The sequence below is a fragment of the Ahaetulla prasina genome, chromosome 1, assembly GCF_028640845.1.
Source record: "Ahaetulla prasina isolate Xishuangbanna chromosome 1, ASM2864084v1, whole genome shotgun sequence".
NCBI classification, from domain to species: Eukaryota; Metazoa; Chordata; class Lepidosauria; order Squamata; family Colubridae; genus Ahaetulla; species Ahaetulla prasina.
The window spans coordinates 358113870-358135302 of NC_080539.1; the positions used below are offsets into that span (position 1 = coordinate 358113870).

The 21433-nt window shown below is 42.3% G+C and overlaps 1 protein-coding gene across 10 annotated transcripts in view; it reads right to left on the reverse strand.

Annotated features, from left to right (window-relative positions):
• EPS15L1 (epidermal growth factor receptor pathway substrate 15 like 1) overlaps positions 1 to 21433 on the reverse strand; it is a 61328-nt gene that overhangs the window by 31884 nt on the left and 8011 nt on the right. For all 10 annotated transcript variants that reach the window (XR_009152727.1, XR_009152728.1, XM_058163195.1 and 7 more), the window contains exons 3-19: positions 21279 to 21368; positions 20400 to 20447; positions 19981 to 20076; positions 19719 to 19775; positions 18747 to 18872; positions 18152 to 18211; positions 17584 to 17820; positions 16285 to 16442; positions 15873 to 16029; positions 14109 to 14194; positions 12715 to 12787; positions 10047 to 10208; positions 9447 to 9644; positions 7289 to 7453; positions 4582 to 4693; positions 4281 to 4331; positions 3141 to 3277 (exon numbers count right to left, since the gene is read on the reverse strand). Coding sequence is in view for 8 of the 10 variants with exons in the window: in XM_058163195.1 (XP_058019178.1) it covers positions 3141 to 3277; positions 4281 to 4331; positions 4582 to 4693; positions 7289 to 7453; positions 9447 to 9644; positions 10047 to 10208; positions 12715 to 12787; positions 14109 to 14194; positions 15873 to 16029; positions 16285 to 16442; positions 17584 to 17820; positions 18152 to 18211; positions 18747 to 18872; positions 19719 to 19775; positions 19981 to 20076; positions 20400 to 20447; positions 21279 to 21368 (2013 nt within the window). In the remaining 2 variants the exon portion in view is untranslated. The remainder of the gene's footprint in view (positions 1 to 3140; positions 3278 to 4280; positions 4332 to 4581; positions 4694 to 7288; positions 7454 to 9446; positions 9645 to 10046; positions 10209 to 12714; positions 12788 to 14108; positions 14195 to 15872; positions 16030 to 16284; positions 16443 to 17583; positions 17821 to 18151; positions 18212 to 18746; positions 18873 to 19718; positions 19776 to 19980; positions 20077 to 20399; positions 20448 to 21278; positions 21369 to 21433) is intronic.

A 21433-nucleotide genomic window follows, 5' to 3' on the forward strand; every position in this document is an offset into this window, starting at 1 on the left:
GATGAGTATCGATAAATAAGGACCATCTGTATCACATTTAATTTATATTCTATCACATCTCAAGATTCTTGGCGGTTCACAATTATGAAATAATTGTTCATTTTTTTAAAAAAAATCACATAACCCAAAGAGTATTACAAGTTGCCCCATGCTGCCCACAATAACTCAGTTTCACAAGTTCCCAGAAGTTATTTCCATTGGAGTCAATCTTGTCTCTGGGGGAGCCATTCCAGGGGACCATGGCCATCACAGAAAAGCAATGCCTTTGAGTTCTGCCCCCTCATTTCCCAGTATAGGGCACGACCCACAGTTTCTCCTGGGAAAGATGTCTCAAGGAAACTGAATCCAGTGGTGGAGGCAGTCTTGAAGATATCCAGGAACAAGCCATAACAGGTTTTATAAGATAAAACCAGCACATTCAATTGCCCGTGGAAACCTAATGGCAACCAGCACAACATCTGCAGAATCAGAGGTTTCAGCAGGTTCTGACCAGTTCTGGAAAACCGGTAGCAGAAATTTTGAGTAGTTCAGAGAACCAATAGTAAAAATTCTGACTGGCCCCGCCTCCATCTATTCTCTGCCTCCTAAGTCCCAGCTGATCGGGAGGAAATGGGGATTTTGCAGTAACCTTCCCGTGCCACGGCCATCAAGCCACACCCCCTAAGCCACACCCACAGAACTGGTAGTAAATTTTTTTGAAACCCACCATTGGTCTGGGTGTATCAGAGGTAGGTTTCAGCAGGTTCTGACCAGTTCTGGAGAACCGGTAGTGGAAAATTTGAGTAGTTCGGACAACTGGTAATACCACCTATGACTGGCCCCGCCCCCCATCTATTATCTGCCTCCCGAGTCCCAGCTAATCAGGAGGAAATGGGGATTTTGCAGTATCCTTCCCTGGAGTGGGGTAAGAATGGAGATTTTACAAGTATCTTTCCCCTGCCACGCCCACCAAGCCACACCCACAGAACTGGTAGTAAAAAATTTTGAAACCCATCACTGTGCAGAATCAACATCACATGAGCAAAGCACCAAGTGCCGGACAGGACAAAGCAAATTCTGAATGAGTTGCAGTTTTCGAGGATCTTCAAAGGCAGTCCATATGAATATACTACAGCAGTCCAGATGTATGGTGATCTGGGCAGGTATCAACGTAATAAGATACTCCAGGGTAGAGCTGCAACTGGCACAGCAGGTAGAACTGGGCAAAAGATCTCTTGGCCGCATCCTTTTCTTGACTCTGGAAGACTTCCAAGTGGCAGGTCTGTTTCCCCAGAACATTTTCACAGAGGAACACTAAGTGCTGACCATCTATGGAGACACTCCAGAGCTCCAAACCTTAAATACCAACCCTTTCATTCTGCTGCAATAATGGCGGTCTCAAGAGTTGCTCTGACCACCAAAAATGAGCGCTGGATGGATTTCTGAAATGCTTTCATTCAGGAGGCTTGTTTGACCCTATATGCTGGTTCCAGTCAAGACCATTTACCCAGGTTCTCAGATCTTTGTGATTTTATAACACATTGTGGCAATTTTGCTGGATCTGTTGGCATTTTGCTAGTTAATTCTTAGAGGACTATTAGTCTGAGGGGTGAAATAATAAGTGATCCTAAATGATCAAAACAGCTACAGCATCAAATTACTTTCTGAAAAATGGAGCCTCCTCCAGATTGGTTATGGAGACTGGGATGATGACATCTTTAAGCTTTGTGGCTACTGATATTATGTTGGCATTATGTTCCTTTGATCAAAGTTTTTATTTGGTAGAATCACAGGGCTGGAATGGACCCCAGAGGTCTTTTAATCCAACAACGCTGCCTAGTACAGGAATCCTTATATCACCCCAGACAAATGGCTGTCCAATCTTTTCTTGGCTGTCCAGTGATAGAACATCCACAACTTTAGGAAGCAGGTTGTTCCACTGTTTAATAGCTCTCACAGTTAGGAAATTCCTCCCTATTTAACTCCTATCTCCTCTGTAAAGTTAGCAGACTTGGCTCTGTAAAGCTAATTCCTCTGTAAAGTTTCCAAGAATTGCTTCTTATTTTATCCTCATGTGCTCTGAGAATAAACCCACACTCTCTTCCCTGTGACAGCCCTTCTTGCATCAGTAATCTGGTATCCCACCTATCCTTAGCCTACCTTGCTTTAGGCTAAATATATCAAGTTCCTTTAACTGCTTTTCACAGAATTTATCTTCCAAGCTCCTCATCATCTTTGTCAACTCTTCTCCGTATTCAGTCCAGTTTCAGATTTCAAATACGCACAGTTGCTAAGAGACAGTAAGCAATTTACTCCAGACTAAGAAAACAAATGGCAGACAAGCAAAAGAGTATAAATCAAACAGTCTCTGGATATTACAAGGTTGGTCCTGAGTAGATTTCACTTTCCAAAGAAGCACACAGAAGGCTACTCAAGATCCAATCCAAAGTCAGGAGAGCCAAACATGATTTGTCAGCTGGTCTGAGAATCAGTTTTTCAGTTTTCTCACACAATCAGGAGGCAAAGGCACGTCAGACACAGAAGATCTGATAGTTGCTTACAACCAGGAAATGTGGGTCACAGCTGCCTCTTAAATTAAGGCTTCAGCCAGCTGTATTTAATTAAGGCAAGCCTTCCCTTGTTGGCAAAAAGCCTCGCTGAGCATCTTTGCTCGCTCTCTCTCTCTCTCTCTTTCTGTCTCCCCTTGCAGAGTCCTGGGGCTTTGAAGCCACACTGCATCATCTGACGGCTGCAGCTGTATTGATGCTGGCTGTGTTTGATCAGCTTCAGAAGATTCCTCACTTGATGTCTCCTGAGGCTGACATTCCACCTGTTCAGCTGAAGCAGCTTCTTTACAGTCAGAGTTACCTACGTCATGGGTCATGACATGCTGTTTCCAGTTCCTCGGCATTCCTTTATATTATGGTGACTAAAACTGGACACTGCATTTCAGGTGTGGTCTGACCTGCGCAGCACAGTACATTCACTTCCTGTGATCTTGATTTTCATATGAATAACTTATAGCCTTAACTTAATGCTTTCTTATTCTAGAATTTTAGCTACACAGTTGTGAGTTATATTAATCTTGCTTTGCTGTTAACCATTTGACTACAGTGGGGCAAAAGTCTAAAGTATAACTAGAATAAACCAAGCCTCCTTACTTTAGAGGGCAGTGTGGAATTTTGCAAGAAAGGGTCTGAAGTGAACGGATCACTTTTTTCAGGCTTTTTAAAGAAATCCTCAGGCACAGATGTCCGGAATGGATCACTTTCTTTAAAAGGATCACCTCCAAATGGATCTGATGTAAGACAGTTAAAGGTAGAAGATTAACAGGAAATTAAGACAAATCAAATACAGGAAGGCTGATTTTAACTGAATGTCAGAAAAGCATTTCTAAGTACAGGAACAGCAAAACCCACTATCCAAAGAAGCAGAGGGCTTCCCTTCACTTAGATGTGTTCAGGGGACTGTCTATCTGGGATACTTTAACTTAAATCTCTGAAGAAGGAATTGGACTACGTTGCCCTTTCCAACTTTACGACTCTACAAATTTAATAGCCATTTTAGTGTTAACTATTTATATATTCAATTTATATGCTGTCCATCTCACTTGGAGTTGAGACTAGAGGGTTTACAATAATTAGAAACTAATAAAAACATTAAAGCAATAGATAGTAACATTAGATGAATTAAAAATGACAGAGATGGGGAGGAAGGGAGCAAGATATGGGGGGGGGGAGTTGGGGTCTTGTCTTAATCCATTAACCTAGGGGTATCAAACTGTGGCCCGAGGGCCGGATGCATCACACACAGGCCCCGCCCACCCCAACTCTGGGAAGGGGAAAATATCGTGAAACGTCAGGTGATGGTAATGTGATGTCGCGAGTTTGACACCTATGCATTAATCACTTCCAGAATGCGCCCCTTGGCCAGTTGGCAGAGCCAAGTCATCAGTCTCTTTTGAAGGCCTAAAGGGTGGGTATGGATTTCATGGGGGTTGGGGGGGGGAAGGGGCCCCACAATGTTTCTAAGGGCAGGAATCACAGCAGAAAAGGCTCTTCTCCTGGATAACTGCTACTATTCTAACTATGGAATGCTTTGCTTTGTTAGGATGTATTACGGCTAGTTTTAATCACCATGCATGAACCTACTAACTATAATTCATATTAGATTATATGGTTTCTCTTCCCGGCTTTTGTTACAAATATATTACTGTCTAGACACCTCGCATCCAGAGACAGAAACTCTTAACTTTTAAAGTAATAAATAAATAATATGAACCTTTAAAATGTTTGTCTTACCAGCTGCTGCAGGAGGCTGTTCAGCAAAAGGGTCATTTTGAAAAGGATCGCCTGTATGAAGAAAAGAAAACAGAAATTAAAAGCTATAGAAATCAACACTAAGATAAAACAGGAAGTAGGAAACACATTTTGAAGTGTATTTCTTCATTAAGAGAAAAGTTTTTGCTTTGCTTCTGAAATATCCTGATAACGGGATTCACTTGCAGATTCAAGGAAGACTGTAACAATTGGCTACTGCTTCTATCTTCTTTGTCTGGGCAGCTTTTAAAGTGCCAAACAGCCCCGTCTTATGAAAACTTACTGCCTTTGAAGGGATCCGCTCCTTTGAAGGGATCTTCAGTTTGAAAAGGATCCGTCTGCAACTCCTGAGCATTATTGCTGAAAAGTAGGGCTTTGTTCTTGAATGGATCATCCTGGAATCAAACATAAAGTGATTACGAAGGTCAGATGGCCAGCGGGCAAAGGTGTGAACCTCAAGGGACCTCTCGATCAAGGTGGCCAAGACAAACATCCCTTAATATGATACTCTCTAATAGTTTCAAGGTTAGCTCGGTTTAATCAACTGCTTCTTTATCCCTAGTTTTAACTTGTTTAATAGCCCTTCTTCTAGACAGTATTTTATTTATCTTGTATACTGAAACTGTATTTATCGGACACCAAAACATGAACCATTTTTTGCAGCTTTTAGATTTTAAATTAAAAAATGAACTTCCAAAGATAATGTGGCCAGACCCTTATTACCATTAGTAGACTCTTATTAAAATCTTCATATAATGGACATAAAAGTCCTTTTTTTTAACATAATCCAATGGGCATCTCCTTGCTGCTCATCTGAAATCCAGCTGCTAGGACTGGACTTCACAATCCTGATATTTGGGCAACATAAAGAACTGCAATCCAAATGGGTAAGATAGGACAAGCTATCCAACAAAAGAGGGTTTCTTTTTTAAAATAAAGAATTTTACTCTCACAGAGGTGGGCAACCCATTATCAGTATCACCCAGTCTGTACTCTCTAGAGCATTTCCATGAAATCTACTACAATCTGTAGCAAATGTAGAATATTTGGCAGCATTATTTCCAGTTTCTAAATTGGAATAAAGCACAAATTATTCATTTCAGTTTCTCCTCATTTCTCTAGCCATCCTCATGCTATCAGCTGCATAACTTTTAGCCCTCAGAGGGTGATGTTTTTTAAAATAAAAGCGCACCCCACCAGCTTCTGAAACATTGCCAGCTCCTGTTGTCGGCTAATCCTCAAGGCATTAACTGAGCTGGACTGATATCAATGAAGCTCAGACGAGTCAGAATTGGCTAGTAATACTTGGATGGAGATCACTAGGAAATTTGGGGGTTGTGAGCTGGTCAAAAAATATTCCCAAATAATAGCAAATCATTTCCATAGGGTTCCCACAGGGGTCGGTTCTCTCGCCTCTCCTGTTCAACATCTATATGAAGCCGCTGGATGAGGTTATCCATGGCTTCGGGGTGGATTACCATCTGTACGCTGATGATACTCAGCTGTACATTTCCACCCCGAACCACCCCAACGAAGTCGTCGAAGTGATGGCCCGGTGTCTTGGAGCTGTGCGGGTCTGGATGGGGAGGAACAGGCTCCAGCTCAACCCCTCCAAGACAGAGTGGCTATGGGTTCCGGCGTCCCGGTACAGTCAGCTTACGCCATCGCTGACTGTTGGGGGTGAAGTATTGACCCCCAGGGGGAGGGTGCGCAACTTGGGCATTCTCCTGGACGATCGGCTGTCCTTAGAGGAACATTTGACAGCCGTCGCCAGGGGAGCATTTTATCAGGTTTGCCTGATTCGCAAGTTGCGCCCCTTCCTAGACCGGGACTCCTTACGCACGGTCACTCACACCCTCGTTACTTCCCGCCTGGACTATTGCAATGCTCTCTACATGGGGCTCCCCTTGAAGAGCACCAGGAGGCTCCAGCTAGTCCAGAATGTGGCTGCGCGGGTGATAGAGGGAGCACCCCGTTGCTCCCACATAACACCTATCCTGCGCGGCCTGCACTGGCTGCCGGTAGCCTTCCGGGTGCAATTCAAGGTGTTGGTTACCACCTTTAAAGTGCTCCATGGCTTAGGACCGGGCTATTTACGAGACCGCCTTCTGCCACCGATAGCCTCCCAACGACCTGTGTGCTCCCACAGGGTAGGCCTGCTCAGGGTGCCGTTGACCAAACAATGTCGGTTGGCGGCCTCCAGGAGGAGAGCCTTCTCTGTGGCGGCTCCGGCCCTTTGGAATGAGCTGCCTCCGGGGTTACGCCAACTACCCGACCTCCGGACCTTCAAACGGGAACTTAAGACTATATTATTTCACCGTGCGGGACTAGCCTAAGTGTAATTTTAATTGTAATTTTAACTGGGTTTTATGTTGGTCTTTGACCGTTTTAGTTTTATTCGGCCTTTTAAATATTTGTTTTTAAATTCTGTTTTAAACTTGGTGGTATTGTGTTTTTTAAATATGGCTGTAAACCGCCCTGAGTCTTTCGGGAGAAGGGCGGTATAGAAATTAAATTATAAATAAATAAATAAACAAGATTGGGGTGTCCATGGAATCACCAGGAGACAAATTCAAATAAGGTTTCATTACAATCACTGTCTTAGGATGAAAAAGTTGTTGAAAAATACCAACTGAGAATGGAGCACAGAGTAGAAATGGGTGGCATCAAAGCCAAACATAGCAAGAGTATGTTCTTTTCCGCTACGAGGGTGAAGGTTCATCCTCTGAACTTGTTCTTAAGAACACTGGCACTGACATCATCCCCTAAACTGCACTGAAGATGTTACCTAGCCTGGTAACAAAACATTTGGAAACCAACCCACAAACTCAGAGAATGCACCCAAGCTACAGATATTTGCCACTATGGTAAATTTTTCAACTACTCTCATTCTTTTCCACACATTTTTCCTACTCCCTTCTCTCCAACACGTTCCTTCATACATAAGGCCATGCACACATGCACTCCATCTATTCTACACAATTTCTCACCAAAGTCCCAAACCCGCCCCGGTCTTTTTGGATGTTTCCCTCATTCAGATCTGCCAGGTTAGTCATGCTGCCACTGTGAAGTCCATTTAAAGCTTCATTGTACTGTTCAATGCTCTGGTTGGCTTCCTGAAGGGTCTCTTGAAGCCGAGATAACTTACTCCTTGCCTGTAAGAGGAAGGATAGAACCAAGGTTAGAAAGAGTCCACTGATTAAAAAGCTTTCATCTTCCCACCTACAAAACAGTGGTAGGTTTCAAAAATTTTTTGCTACCGGTTCTGTGGGTGTGGCTTGGTGGGCGTGGCTTGGTGGGCATGGCAGGGGAAGGATACTGTAAAATCTCCATTCCCACCCCACTCCAGGGGAAGGTTACTACAAATCCCTATTTCCTCCTGATCAGCTGGGACTTGGGAGGCAGAGAATAGATGTGGGCAGGGCCAGTCAGAATTTTTACTACTGGTTCTCCAGAACTGGTCAGAACCTGCTAAAACCCACCTCTGCTACAGGCCTAAAGTAATAGAACAGAAACTGGAAGGAGCCATTTAGACACTTGCTCAGACCCAGTGGCACCCCTGAAGACGCTCCAACAAGAGTCTCGGAGTTTTGTTTGCATTGCGTCTGTTACTTGGAACCCTGACACCCAGGGCAGATTAAAGCATTCTGAACCAATGACCTCTGCTTAAATGTACCAAGTAAAGGGGAATCCACCACCTCCCTGAATAAATAGTTCTACTACCGTGTTTCCCTGAAAATATGACCTACCCCGAAAACAAGCCCTGGCCAGATTTTCACACCTGTGCCTCATGTAAGACCTACCCCCAAAATAAGCCCTAGTTAAGCCTTGCCCACCATCTGGTTATACAAGGTGGGGCAAGGCGCAGGCATAAAAAAATCAAGCTAGGCTGGGATCTGTATGGAACTGCCCCATGTGCCCCACACCCTCTTACCTAGGACCGCCACAGCTAGGCCTCCTACATCCTGACACCTGTTGCGCTGCTGCCCGACTTTTTCTGCAGCTGCTTGTGGCTGTTTGCGGCATTGCGCCAGTACCACCGCTCACATGTGCAACAGCACAACACACCATGTAGCCTCCTGCTGTGGGTGGCGACCGGCGCGATGAGCCACATGGCGACGGACTGTGAGCGACTGCAGGTCAGACAGCGGCACTTCAGGTGTTGGGGCATGGGAGGCATGACTGTGGTGGTCCTAAAATAAGTGGGTAAGGCATCCCCCAAAAATAAGACCTGGTGCTTCTTTTGGGGCTGAAAAGAAAATAAGACTGGGCCTTATTTTCAGGGAAACACAGTATTAAGTTCTATTTACTTTTACATACAATAGATTTTCTTATCATCTTAAAAAGTAAGAGGTACAAATTTTAGACCACTTTCACCTATATACTTCAACTCATCACCACTCATTTAATGACCGTGTGAAGTTACGTCACTGAAAAAAGTGACTTGTGACCAGTTCTTGTACTTACAATCATAACAGAATCCCCATAGTCATGTGATCAAAAATTTGGACACAACCGCATGTATTTATGATGGTTGCAGCACTTAACAATTACAATGATTAGCTTAACCACAAAAAAGTTTGAAAACTGGGAGCTTCTCACTGCCTTGTTTAGCAATGGAAATTCTGATCCCAATTGTGGTCATAAATTGAGGACTGCCTCCTCTGAACGCCTTTAAAAATAAGGCTGAAGCATACACATTTTTTTTGCACTCTGATCTCATAATACGATTTTCAAAAACTGACATCTGGAAAGGTTTCAATATTAGTGAAAATATTTAGAACAGTTTTTAGTATAAAAGCAGGAGTATGTTTTTGTTAATTTCCACTTAAATCTGGTGTTAGGTTGAAAAACAACTGCAATTAAAACCAAAGCAGGGATATAAGGGACTGTTTCCTTTCCCAAACCGTCCCCCCCAAACAAACAAACAAACCTAAAAACCCAGTGGAAAGGCACTTTGGCTTTCAGAAATGGAAAACCGCTAATGAATGGCAGAATTAGGCACATCTCCTCAAAGGAGAGAATAACGATGTCAGCATGGTAAGTTCTAGCATCCTGAACCTACAAAACTGATTTGATTGGCTAAGGTCATCCTTTGAGCCAAAAATGGGGAAGACAAGAATCTATTATCAGAAATGCTCACACTACCTGGTTAATTTCTTCCTGAGTGGATTTTAAAGATTTGATTATTGTTTCCAGTTGTACTTTCCCAGCCTGGATGCTCTGCTCCAACTGGGTCTCTTCCTGCTGAAGGCGATTCAACTTAGTTTTTGCTCTACTGATGTCATCTTCTTGGGACTTTAGATCTGATTCCTGGGACTGAATCTGCATTTTTAATGATGTGATCTAAAACAAAGATTTCAACTCAGATTTGGTAGCAGGAAAGGTTTTTAAAAAATTAGTGTGAAGTTGAAAACCACCTGCTACTTCCCATCTCAGCATCTTATACCCAACTCAGACCACCACTAAATATGGAGGGTTGGTTTAGTCAGGACAGATGAGAAGATAGTCGATAGATTTCTATGCCATAAATTTATTCGTGCAGATTTATGTATAAACTTTGGTCAAGTTTACAAACTTTGGTCAAACTCTTTGAATATGGTACCCTCATATAACTCAACTTAGAGTTATGTTCAGTAAGTTCTTGGAACTTTTCTCTCGTTCTTTGAAGAAATATTTTACATTCTAGGGAATCAAAAGAATTGAAAATGGATTTCATCCCACTCAGCCAGCGTCTTTCACACTCACCACTTGTGACTCCTCCTGGCACTTTTGCCTTACATCATTTAACATATCTTTCAGCTTTGCCTTTTGTTGATCCATCTCATCCAGACGATCTTGAGCATCCTGCTTTTGAGCCTCCAGTTCTTGCAAGCTGCTCGTTTCCCGGTCTAAATCGTTTTGCAGTTCCTGGAGAACGTTTGTTAAACACAGCTCTATGAAGATGTAAACATATATCTAACACAGAAGATATATAAAGAGATATATTTATCTAACACGGAAGATACTGGATGCTGGACTCGCTTAAATTTTAAATTATCAAATTGATTTTATGGGTTTTAAATTTTTTGTAAATTTTAGAGGGTAATATTTTATCTATAAGTAACCATATCAAATAGGTTTTTAAGGGTTGTTTTTAGTTTTGTATTGTTGTTTTCTTTCTGTATTTTATTCTTGGCTGTACACCGCCCTGAGTCCTTCGAGAGAAGGGCGGTCTATAAATAAAAATATTCTATTCTATTCTATTCTACTAAAGACACACCAACAAAATAAACTAGAGCAATTATCATAGCATTTTGTCATCCTGGTTCCAAAGGTCACAAACTTGAATATTTATCAGAAAGAAAGAAAAAGAACCACATCGAAGCTAAGAATTATTTCTGCCTCCCGAAAGAATAAAAAAGGCTGAAGGACTTGAAAACTTATATCAGACACCAATGAGGAAAGGTTGGGGAAAGTTGTTGAGAAAGTAGTAAGGCTGAAACACTGAAGGGCCCTGGAGGAAACAAATTATGTGGCACTGTTGCAGTTGAGTTTCAGGATGCGATTAGCATCAGTAAAGCACTGATTGCGTGTGTAAGTGCCTCTCGCAGGCCAGGGATATGGGCAGAGTATCTCCTGGATCTTTCAGTAGCTTTCAATGTCATTGATCAGGAAATCCCTTTAGACAGGCTGAGGAGGCTGCGAGTGGAGCAGACAGTTCTTTGATAGGTTTCCTCTTTGTTCAGAGGTATGGTAGGTTTCAATCCATGTTGGGGGGCGGGCACGGATTTAAGTATCATCAGCATGCTGTAAAACTCAATGATACATTTCTACCTCAGGATGTCCAAATGATGCTATTGATATTCTTTCTCGGTGCTTGGAGGCTGGGAAGTCTGGATGGGGAAGAACCGTCTTTCGTTCAATCCCAGTAAAACTGAGTGGCTGTATGCTTAGGGTCTCTTGTATGTAGTGATTTTCATAATTAATTCTGGATATGGTAACACTCTTTCAAGCAGAGCGGGTGTGCCATCTGGGGGTTCTCCTGGACTTGTGGTTTCTACTCAAGAAGCAAGTGGTGGCTGTGGCATGAGGACCTTTGTACAGTTACATCTGGTTTGCCAGTTACAGCCATTCCTAAACCAGGAGGCATTGCTCATGCCTCTCATACCTTAGTCACTCCCGATTGGACTATTGTAACATCCTCTACATGGGGCTACCCTTGAAAAACATTCAGAAGCTTCACCTGGTCCAAAATGCAGTGTCATGTGCAGTATTGGGCACACCATGATACGTCCACACAATAACAATAGCACTTATAATTATATTCTGCTTTACAGTGCTTTACAGCTCTCTCTAAGTGGTTTACAGAGTCAGCATATTGCCCTCAACAATTTGGGTCCTCATTTTACCCACCTTGGAAAGATGGAAGGCTGAGACAACCTTGAGCCTGGTGAGATTTGATCTACCAAACTGCAAGCAGACGGGAGTCAGCAGAAGTAGCCTGCAGTACTGCACTCTAACCACTCATATTGCTGCTACCTGAACTGCACTGTATCCCACTGGGCTACTGAGTGCAAGTCAAGCGCTGCTGATTATCTTTAAAACCCTACATGGCAGGAGAAGCCTGTTACCTGCGGTAGCACTTATGCTTCACAGTTTCAGCCTATCCCACTAAACCTGACAGAATGGCCTTGCTCTAGCTTTGCTTAAAGAAAGTGTGTCCCTTTCTGGTAGGCCTCAGAAAATGTGCCTTCTCTGTCATGGTGCCTGTCTTATAGAACAAATCTGTCTAGCTAGTTTGTCTTTGGGAAGATTATTTAATACATAAACGTGTTAAACAAAAAAAAAATCCCCCCTTCCACATGTGTGATAAAGCCTAAGGGTCAAAACCTGTCATTTAACATTTTGGGAGCCATGCTTGAACTGGATCACTGAAAGAACTTGAAAAAAGAGCTCACATGCCAGGATATCAGGGCTTATTCCTTACCTATTCCTATAAAATGTTTTCTATGGCCAGTGCTAAAATATTGCAGTCACCTACACAATGGGAGAAAAGACAAATAAGGCATTTGGGATTATTTAGAGTCCTCCCTTAAATCTAGGGAATACTACTTGATGTTTGTGTTCTGACAGATATCAGGGTAACTAGTTGGATTCTAGAGTAAGGATTATTAAACAAATAAAATCTCATATTCTTCCTTTTTTTCTGAAAAACATGTAAGGGAGAAGAGAGAAAGGAGGGAAAGGAGGGATTTAATCCATCCCCAAGCCCTTGGAGAAAAGACTGTTTTTCTTTGAAGAAAATGATTTTATTTTTTTTTGGTAGAGGATTTAGTTCGTCTTATAACTTTTGAACTGTGGTTCTGATAAGAACAAAGAGACAGACAGACAGACATATAGACGGACAGACAGACACAGCCATTCATAGCATTACCTGAACTTCATTGGTTTTCTGCCGGATAGCTCCTTCTCTTTCTCGGATGTCTTGCTCCAGAGAATATTTCTCTCTACAGTGTAAACAAAATAAACATTAAAAAATCATGGCATACGTATCTGATTTTCTTTTTCTAGCCCAGAGATCCCCAAATCACAGGCTGTGGCTCAAGGTTGATTCAGTCTTCTGTTTTCCAAGATTGGAAAAATGAGAAGCCAGATTGTTGGGGGCAATATGCTGATTCTAAACCGCTTGGAGAGGGCTGTAAAGCATTGTGAAGTGGTATATAAGTCTAAGTGCTATTGCTATATGAGCTTGTAACACTGACTGGCTGGTAGAAAAAAATAATCACAAACTGAAATATGCACTAAATAACCCAAGTGAAAATCCTTTCATCTAAATCTGAACATTGCAACCATGAAAAAAATGATATCATGGATGTTTTAGTTCTAATTAGAAAATCACACTCTCACACATGTATAATTAATACTGACTTTAGTTAAATGTTGCAACTACCAGTAATTTGGGTCCTTGAATCATGACAACAAAGCACCACCTTTCCAAACAAGTTTCAAAGAGGAAGTTATGATTCTAGTTATATTGCTGTGAAGTAGGTTTTTCTATTCGAAATGAGCATTTCTAGCAATGTAAAACTTGTTTTCTATAACACCTAAAGAATCTTAGCTGCCCAAAGTGCAAATTCATTTTTAGGAATGGAAAGAATTCTCAGAAAAGGCTATCGTCTGCAGCTAAAAATAAGGCATTATAAAATGGGGCAAAACTCACTTAGCAAATGTCTCACTAAGCAACAGAAATTTTGGGCCCAGTTGTGGTTATGACTTGAGGTCTGCCTGTACTTTGCAGTTGGATTAATGGCAGTTTTATATTGTTTATAGATTTAGTTGATTTTTAAAACACAGTCAGACTCAGCATTTCTTCTATAGAAGAAAAGGTCAATAACGAGGCTATTCTAGAGGGTAAGGAAGAAGCCTTTGATGGAGATACGTAGGCACTATTGTCTAGACAGAAGGGGCTTAATCAAAATACTGGATTTTCTGGATTTTTTTTTACTGAACATGGCAAAAAAACACCATTTGGAAATGGCTCCGGAAGATACCTCCCTGCTTCACTGGAGTATAAGAAGGGGAAGGAGCTTCAGCACAATCAGACCTGCAAGATTCCAATTATTATAGCCCAACTCAATAAAAGTAGTTTTAGCTTTTCTGTGGAGTTGATTTCCTGGTCTGATGAGGCTGTCACATAGAACCATTAATTTAGAGGCTACATCACACACACACATATTAAAACTGCTACACAATAGATTATATTAAAACAAACTTTGCAACTCATGAGATTGTTTAAGAGACCACTCTCTCATCCACATACTAGCTTACCTTTGTAGCTGTGCAATCTCTTGGCTGATATCATCCAGTTCTTTCACGCCAGTGAATTCTCCTGATCCAACAGAACTTGAGCTGTCCTGTTAGAAAGTAAATATTCCCACTGAAGCAGCCAAATCCCATGTCACACCCAGCTTCATGAGCCCGTTCATTTTGGACATTTGGTATTTTTCATTCAAGCATAGAGCAGGTCTCTTGCATTCCCAGTCTACAAATGCACAACTCCAGCCTCCGGCATGTGGAATGGGATATAGCAACTCTTAAATTACGAAAAAAACCCGCCTTGTAGAAAACCAAAATTTCAAGCAGCAGAAAATAGCAAAAAAAAAAAAAAAAAAAAAAGCCTGACAAGACAAGGATGAAACAGTAAAGAATGGATGCTGGCAAAAGAAAACACATCTGAATCAAGATCCACTTTTATCCATTTTGAACTGCTATTAGGAATCATTTTAAGATGACTCAGGAACAGCAGAATTCCTCCTTTCTCATCAGCCCCCCCCATCTCCTCCACCCTGCCTTCCGCATCACGTGAGGAAGCTCCACAAAGCTGCTTAGGTGGGGGGGGGGGGGAAGGTGTTTTGCATGGAGAAAGCAAATGCCACCTGAGGTTTGATGGGGAGGGGCTGCGTTCTTCAGAGTGCCCCATTTACTCACACGACGCATTTCTGTGAGTGTCGAGATCTCAGTTCCTACAGAGGCCAAGTAGCCTGAGAGAGTCTAGAGGAAAAAAGGACAGAGGGGCAGGAGCTCAGGCAATTCTGGGAGAAGTCAGTGAAACAAGAGGACTTGCACAGTCTTCCAACAGAACCAGAGAGAAGAAGTGGAAACAAGAGAACAGGAGCAGGGACAAGCAAGAGGGTGGATTCACTGCATCTGGGCCACAGTGATTTAGAGACATCAGTTCTCCAGAGCCAGCTTTTCAACTGCTGAAACCTGGTGCTGGCCTTCGGACATCATTCTATTCGTACTAGGCAACCCATTCTTCTTTCTATATGTAATATAGGCTTGTGCCATTTCCCTTCCCCTCAGGAGAGCCTGATGAAACTGCCAGCACAGCTGCCTCCTCCTCCTCCTCTTCAGCTGATCTGGAGAACTCCCTGACACTCTGCTGAGGGGGTGGGAAGCAAATAGAGCATCAGACCATGAGGAAAATTGAATCCAAGTCACTCATCCTTCCCTCAATGGACCCAGCCATTAAAACATTACAAATATCGGCCTCAGGTCCAAAGCAGCCAATGGCTGTCTGTTCATCGAGGCTTGCTGCCAGCTGATTGGGCACAGGGGCCAAGGGAGGCGGGAAAGAGGATGGGGATACACCCCTCCCATCTTCCTTTCCAACACACAGCCTACAGGTTTTTGGGTAGTATAGTCGGAAGGTGTGGAGGTCCTGAAGTGACCACAACTTTTCTAAATTTTACTCCTACAGGAGTCTGGGCATTCTGTAAATTAAGCCGTTCACAGCTTAATGGTTCAATAATTGCTGCCCTGTATTTTCCAATTTTTCCCATTTGAGGGTTACAAACCAACAGACCCAAGAGCTTTAGCAGTATATAGATTCAAAACAAAAACATTAGCAGCAAACAGGGCTAACTTTCTTGCTCCAAATATGGTCTCATGTTTTTGGCAGCAAGAAGACAAAACCATTTAATAGTAAATAGTTTTAAGAACTTTTTTCCCTGCAAGTATCAGTTGTCAGAGGAAAAGGCAAGCAAGGTCCTTATGAGAGCGTCAGAATAGATGTCTATGCTATGAGTTCACCTGGACAGGAGTGGTCCTTTCAGAAGGAGGGATCATATCTGGGAGCAGCACCTGTGGTGGGTCAATGCCTTTGCTGACTTTCTGCTGAATGAGGTACATGGCGAGTGCAAACTGATCTTTGTTGAGCTTTCCCATTTGCCTGGTATCAGCCAATGCCCTGCCAGAAAAACAACAACAATAGACTGCTTCCATAGACTGCTCAATAAGACAGTTGCTGTTCAAGAGATGCGGAGTATCTCAGAAGCTTTCAGCTGATTCCACAGCTTACTCAATCTCAAGACAGCATCTGTGGCCTTAAGAGCAATGCCTGTACTTCCCATAAGCCAATAAAAAGGACAATTTCACACAGTACTTTTGATTGGAAAACATCATCTCGTATGATAAAAAGGGAGAAGGGAAGGAAAATTCATACCATATGTGTGCTAAGAGGTTCTGGGAAAGCCCTGAGTGCATGAAAATATCCTTCACTTCCTGGCCGCTCACAAAGCCATCCAGGTCCAAATCTGTCTTCAGAAATATTTCATCATAGCGAATCTTGTCAGTCAATGGCACCACCCAGTTTGCAGACGGCTGAATTAAGAACAGAGCTTCTTAACTGACTGATTTTGCAGATGAAAGTGTCATGTAAGAAGTTACAGCCTAGACAAAGCATCCCACTACCAACTTTCTCCAAAGTTACTTGGGCAGAAAAACTGTCCCGCCGTTGGCTGTAGGTCACTACTCCTTCCAGTTTCCCCAGTATTCCTCAGCCTTCATCAATACAAGTTTATCTAAAAATTAAGCTTATAGTTCTAACCTACTTCGGTTTCAATTATTCAGGATAAAGGTCCTGAAAAGAAGCTTCTTCACTGTTCAATCCCAGAAATCATCCATCGTGAGCAGTTTGGCAGCATGGCAAGTTCTCTCCTAAGGGGTTTCTACTAAGTTACACTGATAATGCAAAGTTAAAAAGACCAGGATTTAAAGCCAGAAAGGCTATTTGCAGATGGCTCCATAGAAAGTTCTCAAGTGATGGCCAATCTACCAGTCGCTTGTGGAAGCACTATGTTCAAAGAACGCAATTTGCTTCTCAATGCTTTTGTTGGGGAATTCTACGAAACAAGAGTTTTGCCCACTATTTGGAGCTTTCCAGAAAACCAAGTAGTCATTTCTGAAGTAGGATACTGAGTTACATGGATGTAGGATCAAATTTGGTATAAATGTTATATTAAGTACAGAAATCTGTAATGAACTTCTAGTCAGATCTGTTGTACTTACATGCCACAATTATAAAGATCTCCTAGACCAGGGGTATCAAACATGATTTCATTGAGGGCCACATCCTGATGAGGGTTGCGTTTGACCTTGGGGGGGGGGTGGCCAGGGCGGGCATGACCAGGGTGGGCGTGGCCAGCTTGACATCATTCATGTCAGGGGGCACGTGGCCTGAGCACTCTGCCAGCAAAAATGGACTGCCGAGCTCCGTTTTCGGCTGGGCTGGCCTCCTGCAACCCTCTGCCAGCAAAAATGGAGCTCTGTTTTCACTAGCAGAGGCACCGTGGGCCGGTCTTTCACTATTTCCAGGGCAGCCCCATGGGCCAGATCTTGAGTTTGACACCCCTGTTCTAGACACAATCCTTTCTACACATACACACTCCAATTTAAAAAAAAAAGGGGGGGAGGCTCACCTTTGCACAATATGCTTGCATTCTCTGCCAGAGGCTACACCTACCTGTGTTTGCTTCAGGCTGTGTTTGGGGGATAAGCTTCCTGTGCTGTTGAGGCTGTTGACGCTGCCGTGTGACGGAGTGGATCGCAAACTGTCTTTGGGGGGAGGACTGGCTGGAAGAACTGGCACTGCCCCAGGAAAGATTGGCACTTTCTTCCGCTTGGAAGGTGGAACAAGAGATGGGGGCAACACAGAGGGGACGGGTTCCTTCTCAAGGGCACGGTAGACCAGGTGCATCGCCTGCAAGGCCCAGAGGGAAAAGACGTCTGCAGAGGGCAACAAGGAGGAGGAGGAGGAAGAGGAGGAGGAGGAGGGGAAGATGGCGGAGAGGTAGTGCCAAGCATGAGAGAGAGCAGGTCAGGCAAGGGCTGGAGGGAGGGAAGCTGGACTAACAGAGGTGGATAGAACCCTGGGAAAAGGAAAACTAACCAAGGAGTTTGATACTGTGGATTCCTACTGTGATCGGCCTCCTCTATGAAAATGAGGGCTTGGGACATAGCCCTGACCCGAAAAGCGAGGCACTCAGAAATCCCCTTCGGTTACATGACAAGAGCAAGCAGAGGGAACTTACCACGGCAAATTCATCTCTGTCAAGGTGCCCATCTTTATCAATATCACTGAGATCCCACACCTATAACCATTTGGATACAAAGGCAAGGGAAAAAAGGATGTATCAGAAGAGGAGTTAAAGGAATTTTTTTTAAAAAAAAAAAGACATTTCATCATGGTTTGTCATGGATAATCCCAGATTTTTTATTCAGCTGGTTAATTCTTTTTGTGCCACCCCGCCACCCCCATTTGCAAGTCTAATCATTTACCTGACCATAACCTAATTAACAATTTAAAAACTTCAATAACTGATTAGCAGCAAAACACCAGGCAAGAAGCATGGTAAGGTATTTTAAAAGCACATGCAAAAGAGTGAGAAAGACTAATATTTGAGCAATCTGATTTTGAATACAGTTGTTTCAGCGGAGCGTTTCTCAGTTCCCTCATTCTTTAAGGCAGCAAGATAAATCAGTCGGAACCAAACTTTAAGAGCCCAGATTGCTTGAAATTCTGAGAAGGATCCAATTTTATTGTACTCTAGTACAAATATTTGCCTCAATTGAAAGCAGATCACGTGGATGGGGGGGGGGAGGGGGGGGAGGTAGAATTTTGCTTACCCTTCCCAAGACATCAAGAGGTAGTTTGGAGTTCATCAATACTGGCTTCACTTTATCTCCAGAAAGTAAACCATTGACTGGTAAAAGGCTTTCAAAAATGCCATCAAACTTGGCTCTTTCTTCTACCTAATTAAGAAGGAACAGACTAAAATTGGTTTATATTGAGGTGTAAGCTGTTGTTTTCCAAAGACTGCAAAACATTACTATCTTGAAATTCAGTTTTCTATTTCCATATTAAGTAATGCTTTTGTAGAGGCTATTTAAAAAAATTACGTTACATACTGTTTTTTCTTCCACAATGAATCCTTTGTGGAAGGAGAAAACGTGAAAGAAGCAGGAGGAAAACACAAGACAGTTTCAAATAGAAGGTAATATTGCTTGGACTCCCTGTAACATTTTACGAAGAAAGCAGGGAGTGCATAGTTAAAAGTCTCACCTGGAAATACCAAAGAAATAATGCTACAGGTAATCCTCATTTAACAACCCCAACTGGGACCAGCAACTTGGTCATTAAGCAAAGCAGTTGCTAAGTGAAACTGTGACTGTGCTTATGATCTTATTTCAGCTTTCCTATGCTTTAGAGACTTGCAAAGATCGTAAATGGAAGGACGGGTTGCAAAGTTATATTTTCATCATTAGTGTAACTGTAAATATTTTCTAATTGAGGCAGTCACTAAATGAGGACTAACTATAAAGAATGTTTGTAAGTTCCCTGAAATTATTGTTAAGGTTTTGTAAATGTTGCATACATTCTTTGGTAAATGTTGCACATAGGTGGTATTACACAACTAGGAAAATAGTAAATTCAATTTCATGCTGCCTATAGTAATTTACATGAAACTGGTATTAATCATTCATACTAATAAAAAAATAAGAGTTCAATTGAGGCACAAAGTTAAAAAGCTTAATTAAGAAAAGGGTCTCCTTACTGGACAAGTGAGGCCAACTCATATTTTTCTCTTGGACACTTACTCTGACAGCCCAATGAGCATCTGTGGAAGCAAGCAGCAGGGGGCTTGTATTGTCATGCTGCAACAACAAATAAAATACATCAAAGCACTTCCTATGGTTTTCTTTGAAATACAGAAACACTTAACTGAGGCAGCCAAGCCTCAAGTCACAAAGTTTATCAGCCACATTTAGGAAACCAAAAACTCTTAATTCTGTATCTGTCAGACACCACTTATGTTCCAGTCAAAAACAGCCCTTTTCAAGGCACTTATTAACAACTTACAAATTTCGGAGGAGGTAACGTCAAATTTAAGTTGCTGAGAATGATATCGTGACCGCTCTGGGCACAGGCAATTAGCCGCAGCGCAATGAAGAATCCCTGAACGAGACAGAAAAGCATGGAGAATGAGGGGAAATAGGTTCTCTGTTCACAAGCCAAATGTCTACCTTTATTTTCATGAAAAAGAACATTCTTCAATAGACTGTCTAGCTCTTTCACCAGACTGGTGGACATTCAGTGACAGCATTGTCTCGATATTCAGGCAGAACTAGACCTAATTGTGTGTTCTGCTCTTTCAAACAGACATTCCCATTGGAGATGAGGCCCTAGTTTCAACCCAGATTCTTTAGGTTTAGCTATTTCAAAGGAGAAGTTTCAACAGATGGAGGTGGCTTTATCTCAAAATTGATGTATTCACATACCTGTTTATCCAGAAATCCTTTGCCCTCTGGATCTGCTAAATCCCATATCTATGAATATACAAAATTGCATGCTGACATCATTCAACTGAAAGCAAAAACCCTTTCAAAATAGAGACGGAAAGTAATCTGCCTCTTCAAATCTACTCCTCCTAGAGACAGGAAGTGCTGCATCCAATGCTGTATTATTTTCTTCTGCCTTTATTCTTATGTACAGCCACAACCATAATTCACTGAACGAAATTAATGAGACCTAGAGCCCATCGAGCCCCTGGAAGGTAGCAGGTACAGAAGAATTTCTCATGCCTTTATCTTTACTAATATATTTCAGATTATTTTTAAAGCCTTTATATTTGCTTAGTATCATTCCAGATATATATATATTTTAAAGAGAAAAATTATAAATTGATGAATTACTATGACTCATGCATGACAGGGAGAAATTTGGGTGTTTAATAATAAATCATAGTGTTTCTCAACCGTGGCAAGTTGAAGATGTGTGGACTTCAACTCCCAGGATTCCCCAGCCCTGGGTGTCGAAATCCACATATCTTCAAGCTGCCAGGGTTGAGAAACACTGGTAAACAGTATTTATGATGTATTTATTATTACATTTTTATGCTGCCGATCTCCCCTATAAGGTGACTCCTTATAGAGGAGAGTTAAGACCTTTCCAACGGATTCTCTTTCCTCTTCTTACATTTGTTTTATCTGAAAGCAGCTGCCAAAGTCAGCAAAGCAGCACAAGGTTTCTTCAGAGATTCAGGCAGTCATTTGTGTCAAGTGACTCCAGAGACTGTCTCTGAATAATGTAGATTTGCAACTGGTTTCCCTAACATGTATTTTACTCTGGCGTTAGAACAGAGAAGATGCCTGACTTACTTTCCCCAAGATAGCATCGGTAAGACCAGACTTTTTGAGAAACAGAGCTGCATCACTGGACCCAACTCTACCAGTGCAAGCTGGATCCACCTGCAAAGAAAATATTAACTCTTCAGCAAACCCCCAAAAGGAAAGGAACAAGTCACTTTTATCTC